This window comes from Mauremys mutica, chromosome 7 (genome assembly GCF_020497125.1).
Source record: "Mauremys mutica isolate MM-2020 ecotype Southern chromosome 7, ASM2049712v1, whole genome shotgun sequence".
In the NCBI taxonomy this organism is placed as follows: domain Eukaryota; kingdom Metazoa; phylum Chordata; order Testudines; family Geoemydidae; genus Mauremys; species Mauremys mutica.
In genome coordinates, this window is record NC_059078.1 from 117,712,844 (window position 1) to 117,726,483 (window position 13,640).

Genomic DNA, 13,640 nt, shown 5'->3' on the forward strand with positions numbered 1-13,640 from the left:
ATACGCTGGATATTCTGTTCCTCAGAAAATATCTAATTTTCAATCAATGCTAGTTAATTTTAATATTGCTGAAAATAAGATCCTACAACCCACTATGCAATAGACTCTTTAGTCATACTTCAAGTTTGCTATAATTTGTTACAGTATATTTAAGTAATAGTTGTTTAACACACAACCCCAGTGACTTACACATTTACCTATCATGCCACCTGCAGGACAACTTGCACCCAATCACAAACTTCATGATGTATTTAAAACTGATACATTTATTACATTTTAGACATGGTCAAAAGGAGAGTCAGGTTGAGGGATACCCAATTTTCTTATCATTCCAATCCAGAAAGAAGTTAACAAGACTGCTTTAGTCACCTTGAGGCTCTATTTTCTCAGCAGACGTATCTGGTAGCCCATCTTTATTTGGCAGACCTTCCTTTAAAGCCAATTTTTCACTAATTAAAATTTCACTGATTATTCTTGGACAACCTGTGGAATTATCAATGAGCTCTAGTCCAGCACCACTTTTGTTGAAAGAAACTACTCTGGCTTGAAGTTTAATTCCTGCAGTGCACATCCGAAATCTTGCTGTGGCTTCTGGGAGCCATTCCTTGTTAACAGGTTTTACACCTAAGGAAACAAGACAAGACCTAAAAATATCTTCTCATTCACAATAAAAAAAACAAAACAAAGCTATATTAATTTTAACCAAATTTTTAAAATGTCCTGTTAGCTAGAAAGACCACTTTTGCTGCCATAAGGAATGTGTAATCTAAGTGTATCTAGTGCAAAATGAGTTGGGGCCCCCCAAGTTTATAATATCAAATTCCTCTTAAAAAATAGTCTTGAGTTTATTCCTGAATCCGTAATAGATTCTACATGCCTGTCAATGAGTCGATCTCCTCTGTACCTCTGTTCCCATCGGTATCTGTAAAAGGGGGTGATACTACATGGCAATACAGGGTTTGTAAAGCAGTTCAATATCCTTGTTTGCAAAATACTAAAAAGGCAGAGTATTAATTGACAGAAGTGAGCAGTTGTTTTTGAGTTCCAGTGCTCTTCCTAATCTAATATATATAATTGGAGTCATAGGTACCAACTCCGTGGGTGCTCCGGGGCTGGAGCACCCACCAGGAAAAATTGGTGGGTGCAGCAGCTCCCTGACCTACCCCCCCCAGCTCACCTCTGCCTCCACTCTGCCTCCTCCCCTGAGCACACCACCGCATCCTGCTTCTCCCCCCTCCCTCCCAGCGCTTGCGCCACGAAACAGCTGTTTCACGCGGCAAGCGCTGGGAGGGACGGGGAGGAGGAGGAACACGGTGCACTTGGGGAAGAGACGGGGCCGGGGATTTGGGGAGGGGTCCAAGTTGGGATGGGGCCGGAGGTGGCATGATCACCCACCAGTGCCAAGGAACGTTGGTGCCTGTGATTGGAGTGGTAGTTTGGGAATGTATCCCTGAGAGCCCAGATCTTCCGTTTGGGGAAAAGGTGGGTCAGGGAAAATGTCAAATTCCTTGCCAAATAAGTATTTCAATATTTATTAAACTAAAATGAGATCCTGAAACTTTCACTTTGAGCATGCTGGAGGACTTATTCCAGTTCAAGGCAGGGCAGGCAGAACCGTAGCTCCACATCCACTCTGTATACTGGTCTGTATCCAGGAGTGACTTGGCTCTGCATTGCCCTTAAGTAACAATAAGGGCAGGTCTACACTACGGGGGAAAATCGATATAAGATACGCAACTTCAGCTACGTGAATAACATAGCTGAAGTCGAAGTATCTTATATCGAATTACCTATCGTCCTCACGGCGTGGGATCAACGTCCGCGGCTCCCCATGTCGACTCCGCTACCGCCGTTCGGGTTGGTGGAGTTACAGAGTCGACAGGAGCGCGTTCGGGGATCGATATATCGCGTCTAGATGAGACGCGATATATTGATCCCCGAGAAATCGATTGCTACCCGCCGATACGGCGGGTAGTGAAGACGTACCTTAAGAAAAACTGGGATGGAGCTTAGAATGGGGTAAACTGTAGGAGATAAGAACAGAGATATAAATGGAGGTGTAATTGTGAAAAGTTTACAAGTGATGAGAAACTTTGCCATTCAGTTCACAAAGACAAATCACTTCTATTTAACAAAGAAGAAGAAAATATGGTTGATTTTTTTTTCCTTTTTTTACATTTAGTTAAAAACATGCTACATTAGAAGGTCTACCATGCCTGAAATGCCATCTGATTTCTAAATATAAAAGAGTAGTTATGACAGAATGTTTAGCAGGTGCAGAAATTATTTCCAAAAATCTTTAAATGAAGATTTACCTGATAACCAACACTTAACTCCTTGAAATGGAAGTTTTAGCAATGCTGATGAGATCTGTCGAAGTTTATCTGGAGTTACTGTCTCAACATTTCCATAATCCACAAATTGCACTTTAATAGCTCCATCTGAAGAGACTTTTTTTACCAAAGCACGGTACCAATTGCCATCACCTAGGATTTAAAAGAATTGTGATTTCCCACATTTACCTAAATCATAAGCAGAACTAATTTACTTTTCTTGGCAGAGAAAACTGGCCTTAATTTCTGTTGCTTTGCACAGTATGTAAATCAGTTACATGAATTCAAAGTAGGTGTAAAACACTGCCATTCTGATATAACATTTTATATTCATTCTGCACTGCTTTGAGTGACTACACAAGGTACAGGGCAATGGACAATCAAGCCCTTTCCACAATATCAATACAGTTTTCATCCAGAAATGGAAGTACATAAAAAACGTGATGCAAGTAACCTATTAACATCCCATACAAACTAGTCGAAAATCCAATATTTACTTCCTGGAAAAGCAGTATCTTTCTCTACAGTAATAATTAAACCTCTTTCTCTATACTGTTTATTTCTGTTCAATCAGACTATATAGTAACAATAACCAATATTATGATATATTTAAGTGTATATCAGATCTGAAAGGTTCCTAACTCTTCACTCACTGGAGTCACTATTCACATATACTTGGTTTATCATTGCCAACTGCAGATCTATTTTCTTTCCTTGTTCAACTTAGCAATACACCAAACACATCAAGACCATGCCCAAAATATCTGACAAGATTTAGAAAGCTATATATTAAACAGAACATTTGCGGAGTCAAAGATAAAGATGCATTTTCCATTTAAGGACATTTTTGTAAATGAAAAAAATGAACAAGAGTAAGTGGGAATATTACTTACCAGAGAAAAAAGCACAGCAAGGTTCTCCCTCTGAAGGCTTGAAAACACTAGTCGAAGTCTGCTGGCAGTATTCGGACAATGACTTGTTGAGTACATTTAGAGCAAGTAAGTCTAAGCAGAATGTAAAAAACAAAAAAAACAATCAAACTTAATACATCTTTAGAAGCAGCAGGTCAATGGTTTGGAGTTACCAGGCAAAAATAAGACTGTGTCCTGCAGAATGTCAATCTTATTTATTAGGTCCTATTAAGAGCATATTTAGAAAGATATTTAAATATCTAAAGGTGCCCCTGATTTAGGGTAAAACAGTATTAATAAATTAATGTATAAAATCTAATACTGTTATATTTGATTGACCAACTAAAACTTATCAGAAATCTCTTCCCCGTGCACGTACTTGCAGGCCATGTCACCTCTTAACTTTCTCTTGGATAAACTAAATAGACAGCTCAACCTAAGCTCAACAAGACTGTTTTTCCAGCATTTGAAATATTCTTGTGCCTCTTTTCTGAATCCTTTCCAATTTTTGAACATGTTTTTAGAGTACTGACACCAGAATTGGACACAGTATTCCAGTAATGGTTTTAATAATGCTGTATACAGCCCTACTCCTACTTGATATTCCCCTGCTTGGGCCTCTATAAGTTGTACAAGTCCTGCTAGCCACAGCATTGCACTGGGAGCTCATGTTCATCTAAAATTACCCTTAATTCCTTTTCAGTGTCACTGCAAACAGGATACGATCTCCCATCTTGTAAATCTGACCAACATTCTTTGTCCCTAGATATATGATCTTTGTCCTTATTAAAATGCATGTTCAAATTTAGACCTACAGGACTAGTATGAATTAATTAGGAAGCTGAGACGTAAGCTCTAAGCATGAAAAGTCCACTAGAAGCATTGGTGCATGAAAACTACATTGATCCCATTCCAAAATATTTTACAAGTTAATATGCAACAAGATTAAGGATGAGAAGACAGAGAGAGCACACAAAAATGAAGACTGAGACAACTTACCATCATCTAAGATCTGACAGAAGAACTCTCCAGGATTGTTCACTGTACACAGCAAGACATTTAATGTCTGTTTCAGAGTCAGCTTAACCCATGTCCAATCTGTTTTATTTATTGTTTCTCCTACAGCTATATAGGATGAATTGGAAAGAGAAGAAAGCAGGGTCAGAGAGACATAAAAGGCAGCATTATAGGGAAAGAAAATGTACATTCTAAATGCCTAGTCTTGGCCACATAACTGACCATACTCATTTCAATCACACAATAGATTACTGTACATCTATTGTACTGCATTATAGATAAAACCAACTTCTATAGCAACTTTTCATGTACTTACCACTTCCTTCCTTCACAGTGTTAACAGTTTCATTTGTTGTCAAGACATCCTTGGAATCTTTCACTGCATGGCCTGATTCTAAAAGATGTTTAGATACATTTATTATTGGAGTAACAGATTCATCTGCAATCTCTACCACGGAGCTATTCTCCTTTTTGTCCACCACTCTTATAGTGATCATTTTATTTTGCAATAGTTGTTTCATCAGAGCAATAGCTTCCGAGGACCAGGTTCCTGAAAGGGGCTTCACACCTGAAAGTGAAATTTAAAGGAAAGAATCATCTTATTTCAAGCTGGACTGTAGGTATTGGGAGTTGTTCTCCCCCCATTCTTGAACTAGTTCATTCTTCATTTTGTGAAGCTGTTTTATGAATAACATTGTCAATGCTTGAAATTACTTGTCATTTAAATATGCATCAAATCAATAGCAGCACATGCCAGTGATTTAATGTCAGGGTTACAAAATGCTGAAGGGAACTATTAAGGTAGTGTCAAGAGCAGTGGTTCTCAAACTTTTGTAGTGGTGACCCCTTTCATGTACCAAGCCTTTGAATGCGACCCCCCTTATAAATTAGAAACACTTTTTTGTATATTTAACACCATTATAAATGCTGGAGGTGAAGTGGGTTTTGGGGTGTAGGCTGACAGCTCGCGACTCCCCATGTAATAACCTTGCGACCCCCTAAAGGGTCCTGACCCCCATTTTGAGAACCCCTGGTCTAGAGCCTAGAGATCAGAGCTCCATTGTTACATATGGTAAGTGCTCCCCCAACACATCTCAATACTGGAGAGAGAGAGAGAGAGAGATTTTTGCATTCCCTAACACAGTTTTAATGATGGAAATCCTTAAAAAGAAAGGTTATTAAATAATTGTATCTCTTAGGACCGACTGACCCATGTTCAACTGCTGTTCACATGGAACCCTTCTCCACTTCGGCCTTCAAAGTTCTCGTTTGAATATTTAATTCAAGTAATTGTAGTCACAGATGATTGCCAGTATAGACATACTTGTGTTTTGCGATACATTGTAAGTGCCAAGTAAGAACCCCCTAGAAAAGCAGTAGTCATTGGGCTTAGGATGCAACGGCTGGACTCAGACATGTATTAAGATGGAATCCCCAACACTCCATGCACTATCGGAATCTTCAGCACCGCTTTCTACTTTGTTATTTCCTTGTGTTTTGTTTTAGATTTTTAGTGGTAGTTCTAAAAAGTTAACATTAGACTTCCCACTGTATGGTGTCAGATGGCTCAGTGCCAACTGTTGGGTCAATTCAAGCAAACATCTCCACATTTCATGTGGTATTAGTCAATTCTGTTCTTCGTTCTTATCAATGAACTGCTCCAGTTATAGGAACTGCACTGCAATACTGACATAGAAACAGTCAGATTCCAAAACATGCACCTCTTGCAATACCAAAATATCTATTGCTGATTCCATCCAGTGTGATTTGCAGGGCATGCCCCATATGCATGGATTCCATCCCTAAAGGAACAAGTCATCCTTTAAGGTTTTCTTCTTTTACAAAGCTTTAGAGCCTGAGCAGCATCTCAGCCTTGTCCTTTAGACAGGATTAAATTGAATATTCCTTATTGGTAATGTTAAGAAAATGCTCAGAGGCTTCAAAAAAGCCACTGTGTTCCAAGGGAGCCTCTGATCCAGAGTTTGCCAAAAAGTACCATTCAAGTATTCTGTGCTGTCAAATTTAACAAAAAGTGGTTTCGTTCAATTTGTCCAAGAAGAAGAAGATGAGGTTTTGCAGATTACACTCTATCAGAAAATTGCACTTTGAACAGCTGTGTGTCTGCCTCTTCAGTTCAAAGAAAGCACTGCCTCCAAGAAAGAATTGGTGCCTAAGAAAGTCATTGCAGCCAGTGCAACACATTAGACTCAAGGGCATATGCACAGTGCCCAAGTACATATCTGAGGACAGTACAGCTCTTACAGTATATTTTATTCCTTTTTACTAGATATCTTTATTATGTACATTTGAAAGGATTTTAGCTTTATGAATTTTAATGTTCCTGTTATCACTATGAAGTGCTAATTTGATTTTCTGCAGGTAGCTTTCCACCATTAACCTCACCCTCCCTCCCTTCCTCCATCACACAGTAGCTGTATATGGTCTTAAATTAGGCAAATTCTGAGAAAATTTTCCCCAAAATCTGTTTTGAACTTTATTTTTCATCCCACCTGCAACAGCTTGTAGTTCATTTCATACCTGCTAATGTACACTTTATAGCTTGCACTGGCAACTCCAATAATTTTGGAATCATAGGGCGAAGTCTAGCCGCTTGGAGAACTTCAAAGTTACCATAATCTATGTAGCCCACTAAAGCAGTATCTTCAGAAGTATATGCTAGAACAGAGGCACGATACCACTGATTGTCTTCTGGAAGGAAAGATGCAGATACAAACATTCTGTGAATAATTAATTCCTAAGCACCAAAACAATGTATTGGCAATACATTAATACAAAATGCAATGGTTCTGAACTATAATACTGTCATGAGTTGAGTTAAATCTTGTTGAAGCCTGTTAAGTATAACAGCCACCCTTCATTCAAAATAAATATGACAAAAATATAAGCTCCTTAATGGAACCAGACAGCTGAAACAGATGATTCCACCCAAAACATGGACACATCACTGCCCAAAATAAAGGCACACGTAAGTCCCACCAGAAACAGAGCTATGTGGTCAAAGGGGTTTCATTGGGTAGTGCTTGATGGAGAGTCGTCTGTCAGAAACAGCAGAAAGATGACAGAAGCAGACAGAAAAGGCAACAAGAAAGTGAAGGAGACAGCCAGAAAAAGCACTAGGAGCATGGCCCTGAGAAGAAGCTAAGTTAGAACATTTTAGGGCTAAGTGCTAGCTAGAAAGGGACTTAGGAAAGTGGGAAAATAACCATCTCCTACTGCACTCAGGGAAACAGGACTTCAATGCAATCCTGTTTATTGATAAAGAAATACCCGATCAATTTTTCATCCTCCTGGAAACAATCTGCAGGGTCAATCATTCAGGTCAAAAAAGGGATAGCAATAGGTTTAGATTGTGTTAAGGCATTTGGAAACTTAAAGTGAGATATTAGCTAACATTACTCCACTATCACAACCATGTTCACTGAAACAGATGAGCAAAGACCAAATCCCCCTGCCAATATCAAAGTAATCATTACTGGATGTTGCACTGCTTCTCTGTTCCCCATTTTCTTGTTTCTTGTATTATGTATTCCACATTGTTTCTGGACACAAGAAAAACTGTTTATTTAGCACATCGGTAGTACTCTCTTCCTCCGGCCTAAGGGCTTTTCCCTCAAAGTCAGCTAGCAATTTCTTCAGGATTTCCCTAAAAGTATTTCTACCCAAGAATTTAGCCAATGCTACTGTTTCCTTGGTGAAAGTACACTTTCCAGGCTCTTAATCACAGCTGGTGGCTGGTCACAACACTGGTTACCATAGATGTGGCTGAAAATTCTGTGTCCACATGTAAACTGGGTCCAAGTAAAATGATAAAAGCCCTGTCTACATACAGAAATATCTTTGAATTAAATATATGTCTAAAAAAGTTTAATTGGTGCAACTCTCTAATGTAGACACTCAAATCTATTTAAGAGTGCTTTACAGAGATTTAGTTTAATTGAGTAAGAAATTAAACATAATAGTGATTAGCCATTTAGAGCCTCCTTTACCTGTAAACTGGGCACAACAGACATCTCCAACAGCTGGACAGAAATTTGGGATAGTAGGGATTTTGTTACAGTATTCACCCAAGGATACTTGAAGCTCAGCAAGCTGGCCTGTTGACAATAAATGTTTTTGAAAAATACTCATTAACAAGACTTCTTTAAGCAAGCATTACAAGACAACCCCTTTTAACTCAAGGCACAAAATTAAGGTAATAGGTAATAAAGGTAATAATTGGAGATACACCAATCTCCTAGAACTGGAAGGGACCTTGAAAGGTCATCGAGTCCAGCCCCCTGCCTTCACTAGCAGGACCAATTTTTGCACCAGATCCTTAAGTGGCCTCCTCAAGGATTGAACTCACAACCCTGATTACTCTATTACATAAAAATCAGTGTTAGACTCCTTTTTGTGTCAAGAGAAGGATTTTCCAAAAGCCTGAAAGAATAGAGGTTTCCTATAATCAATGGTATTCCTCCAGTGGACAAAAATCAACTTCTTTCTGTATAACTGGGTGGGATGGTTTTTCAGTCTCAGTGCTAGAAAAGATTGGTCAAAACTTGTGACAGCAAAGGCACATCAGCTCTGTAAAAATCTAACTCAGAGACAAACTTCATTAATGCAGAGTTAAAGTTGGCTGCTGGTTCCTAGTGCCCTTCCAGGACATTCCAGGAGTTCAGCAAAATTCAAACCTCTGAAAACCAAAGAATAAGGAATTAAGGGACAATTCTAACTGACCCCTAGAGCTGGCAATAGGCACCGGGAATTATCAGCATGCACTCCTGCTGCATTCACTGTTAGGTATAGCATAATCAAAGGAAAGAGATACGTATGTACCTTGAGAGATCTAGTATGCCTTATTTCAGCAATGAGAACTGTAGGCTGTGTCAATAGCGGTACAAAGGGATCTTCTTGCCAGGGGGACTGGCAGTAGTGAGGTAGGATACGAGTGGTCTGTGGGTTTAATGATGGCTAAATGAAAGAACAGTGTTAAATACCATCCTGTGCCTAATGATGATGGGGTTGTAAAATTTAGCAGGTGTATGCTGTTTCTGTGGAGTAAACTATGTTTGAGTGAAGGTCAGGTGTAAAAGCAGCAAAGAATCCTGTGGCACCTTATAGACTAACAGACGTTTTGCAGCATGAGCTTTCGTGGGTGAATACCCACTTCTTCGGATGCAAGCAGGTGTAAGTAACTCCTGTTCTGTACAGCTCATCTAACCATATGTTTTGCCTAAAGAGGTAGTGTTAGGGTAGGTGATCACTGTTGGACTGTCTATTCCCTAAATTCCTCTGCAGATAGTGCTGAAAAGTGAGTGAGTGTTATGGATCTTATTGAGGCATTGCTCAAAGAGATCGGAGTTAAGGTTGGGCTGGTGTGTATCTTTGTTCTATTTCCTGGTTTTCAGAGGTCTGAGTTCTGCTTAAAATGCAGGCCAGGCCAGGCCTTCCCCCACCCTGTCAGCCTCCCACCCTGCATAGGAGTGATAGGTACTTTAGGTTTGTATTTCCCAAGTTTTCAGAGGTGTAAATCAGCATTACTTTCAGCACTCCTGCTCTTCCCCTCCCTCCCCCACCGATCCCAGCTCACATGGGAGGCAGGGAGAGAGGCTCAGAGCCCCTGAGAGGAATAGGGCTCCACCAACTCCTAATCCCTCCAAATCCTCCTCCCCACATCATCCCACCCTAAATCTTTACACCTATTCCCTCCCCCATCTGTTTGCTCTCTCAACTCTCATGCCCCCAAGCACTGTATAGCAAATATAAGTATGTCATTTTCCCCCTGTCAATCATTTGAGCCCCTTCTGAATTATCTGCTTTACTCAGATTATATTAAAAACTCCCACAACCCTTGACATAAGTGGATAGTAGCATCAGGACAGAGCGCTAAGATTTCTGCCAAAAGGTAAGATTCAAACTTACAGTGCCTTGGTATAACTCAGGTTTTGACGGCCACAGCATGTCCCCTTAAACCAGGGGTCCCCAACCTTTTCAGGACCAGGGACCGGTCATGCCTGCGGAGGGAGCGCTCGTCCCGCGGCTCGGGTAGACCTCCCGCAGGCGTGCCTGCGGGAGGTCCACCGGCTCCGGTTGAGCTGCCGCAGGCATGACTGCGGACAGTTCGCTGGTCGCGCGGCTCAGCTGGACCGCCCGCAGGCATGCCTGCGGCAGCTCAACCAGAGCCGGTGGACCTCCCGCAGGCGTGCCTGCGGGCGGTCCAGCTGAGCCGCGCGACCAGCGAACCGTCCGCAGTCATGCCTGCGGGAGGTCCACCGGAGCCCCGGGAGCAGCGGACCTCCCGCAGGCATGACTGCGGAGGGAGCGCTCGTCCCGCGGCTCGGGTAGTCCACTGGGTCGGTTCGCGGCCCGGTTTGTAAGAGGCCGCGGTCCGGTACTGGGCCGCGGACCGGGGGTTGGGGACCCCTGCCTTAAACCACCAATGGATATGTGAAACTTGGTTGGGCGGAAACAGTTTTCCCTAGTCTTTTTGCACATGCACATTATAATGTGATGTGTGAGTGTTTAGCATATACCAGTGGTCCCCAACCTTTTTGTGACCAGTAGCACATTCATGTTTTCAGAAGAGCGTGGCGGGTGCCAACAATTTTTCAAGGCTTATTTTGTATTTGTACATTAAATAATACAAAACACATATTTAATATTACGTAACATATGAATCCAGGGAGAAGAGAGAAACTGGAGAAAAGCCGCAAGGACAGAACACCGGTGCCCGCAGCCCAGAGTTCTCTGTCCCCGGCAGGCACGAGGACGCGGCTTCTCTCCGGCTTAAGCCGCAGCCCCGCACCTGCCAGGGACCTAGAACACTGGTGCTCGCAGCCTGAAGCCCTAGAGTTCTCTGTCCCTTGCAGGCCTGGGGCGCAGCTTCTCTCCCCTGCTGGGACCTAGGCAGGCCCCACGCCTGCCGGGAACAGAGAACACCGCACCCACAGCCTGAGTTCTCTGTCCCCGGCAGGTCCCCGGCTGGGCACTAGGCAGGCGCACATAAATGCCCCGGCGGGCGCCATGGCCCCCACGGGCACCATGTTGGGGACCACTGGCATATACCATCTTAGAGAACTACATACATCCTTTAATAATGTTTTCAATACTGCTTCCTCAAAGGAGCTGTGAGTGCCACGCACTAGCTGTGCTAAAACGTCAAACAACAGATTAGGTGGGGGATGATCCAAGCGCAAAAATATGGTAGTTTGTGGATTATATGAAATGGTTGAGGGACGGGGGGTTCCTCAGCAACCACTTGCTGAAATGACCCCAAATTTGGATCACTAACCTTACCCCACACTCCCGTAAGCCACAAGACAATCTAAGCACACCTGACAACAACAGATTTTTAGAACACAATTCAACCTTAACTAAAGCAGAACTTGACTCCATTACAATAAAACTTTGCACATCTGTTCTACAAAATCTTTTACTTCGGCTCTAGATGAGAGAATTCAAGGCTTTATAGAATTTAAAGAGATTCAAGGACCCCTCATAAGACTGTACAATGCAATCTGCTTCCTTATGGTATGGTTTGCCATGTCTGGAACAAAAAGCAGGCTTTTTTTCCCTCATCAAGATAACCTTTGGTCTCAAATCACAGGACAGAGCTCTTCGTTCTTTTGGTTCAACAACTGGGCCATCAGAAATGGATTTAATATAAGAAAGAAAGTCTTATGAGCTTCAAATGGAGGAAGTCTAGTATATTTTTGACTGTCTTCTGGGAGACTTGTCCCGGACCAGCCAGTCACCAAGACAGGAAATCTTTAAGATTCTCCATTTCTGAGATTTATTAAACTTATCGGTGGTAGCTGCCAACTTCCAGAAGCTCCTTCCCAGATGAAAGGCAAAGTGAAGTATTGCAATTACAGGTTTTCAATAGAATCAGGTATTTTTTGTGCTACGGACAAGACCTATGAAATCCAAGAATTTCTTCAGAGTACCAGCTAAATGACTAATCATCTTGAATCTCTGGAGATGACAAAAGTCTAACTATCAGGTCCAAGACTGTTCAGAGATGAAAACAAGTGGGAAAAAAAACGAAAACACACTGTTCTGTTTTGGTATGTACAGCCAATCTTCACAAGAGTGATGAATTCTATTCAGTGATCTAGAGGATGAATTCCTGTTAGAAAATTCCCAGCCAGCTCTAGTATATATTTTTCAATCAAAATTATTCTTCAACACAAAATAGTTTTTGTAAAATCAAAATTCTAAAATGAGAAAATTTTGATTTACTAAAATGTTTGATTTTTCCATTGGGAAAACTGAAAAATTCAGCTACTTACCCTATAGCAACTGGGTCTCCAAATGTGTTGTCCGCTCAGATTCCACTCTTGATACACAAGTGCCTTACACGCACAAGATCAGATTTTTTAATAGATTCCCCTCATATCCTTTTGCTCACTGCCACCAAACAGGACATGCAACTGCTACTCAGTTCCTTTGCAAATAAAAATCCCACATAGTGGGACTCCGATTAGTGAGGATGCAAGGTGGGTAGTGGAATCTGTGTGGACAACACATCTCAAAGAACCACACCTACCACAACATCCGTTTCCTCCTTCCTGATCTTCTGTATTACGCTTGTGATGATGGGCACTGGGGAAAAGCATAAAGTAAGCTCTTTTGAAACTTGAGTGACAAGGCATGTATACCTAGGGCTCCTGGCTCCCTTCTTCTTGCAAATTATTAGTGAACCTACTGGTGTGTCTTGGACGGAAAGATTAAAATCAGAACTCCAAAAAGGATTGATTGTGAAGACTCCAATCTGCCTCATCAATTTTTCTACTGCTCAGCCAGTCAGTCTTCACATTATTGGTGATCTATGGTGTATCAGGGCCCTGTATATCAAGATGGACTTCCATCCACTGCATCACAGATGCTGCTTCCTTTTGTAGATCCCTCGACCTCATACCCTCCTGATGGTTCATGTATTCCATTGCTGCCATGTGAGAGAGTACCAAAATATGACCATTCAGCAACGCTGGGGCCAGTTGTTGGGCCCAGCCTCAGCTCTAGGAAAATTTGTTTTTCTTTCATGCTGAGAAGGACCATATCCGTTGAGCCACCAACTTCTCAGAGAATGTTCCCCATGTTCCCCACCCTTCCAGACTGGCATCTGTGATGATATACTGCTTTGATTCTGCCATGGCCAAACCATCCTGAAATCTCTCTGGACTCATCCACTAACCCTGGGATTTCCAAGATTTGGAGAGTGGGGGGGGGGCAGGAGAGAGAGAGAGAGAGAGAGATATCAGAAAATGGTGGGGAAGGGACAACAGGAACCTGGAGAATCCTCACAGGCATTCTTGCCCAGGGCACTATCCCAATGCAGGACATGCATCCCTACAACACTCAGAGTGCCTACCCA

The 13,640-nt window shown here is 41.9% G+C and overlaps 1 protein-coding gene across 2 annotated transcripts in view; it reads right to left on the minus strand.

Moving 5' to 3' along the window:
* The window catches only part of TDRD1 (tudor domain containing 1), a 59,441-nt gene that overhangs the window by 11,489 nt on the left and 34,312 nt on the right, over positions 1 to 13,640 (minus strand). The window contains exons 14-20 of one of the 2 annotated variants that reach the window (XM_045025325.1): positions 8,269 to 8,376; positions 6,800 to 6,970; positions 4,578 to 4,829; positions 4,244 to 4,369; positions 3,227 to 3,337; positions 2,316 to 2,486; positions 370 to 624 (exon numbers count right to left, since the gene is read on the minus strand). In XM_045025325.1, the coding sequence (XP_044881260.1) occupies positions 370 to 624; positions 2,316 to 2,486; positions 3,227 to 3,337; positions 4,244 to 4,369; positions 4,578 to 4,829; positions 6,800 to 6,970; positions 8,269 to 8,376 (1,194 nt within the window). The remainder of the gene's footprint in view (positions 1 to 369; positions 625 to 2,315; positions 2,487 to 3,226; positions 3,338 to 4,243; positions 4,370 to 4,577; positions 4,830 to 6,799; positions 6,971 to 8,268; positions 8,377 to 13,640) is intronic. The other variant, XM_045025327.1, reaches the window with a different exon arrangement.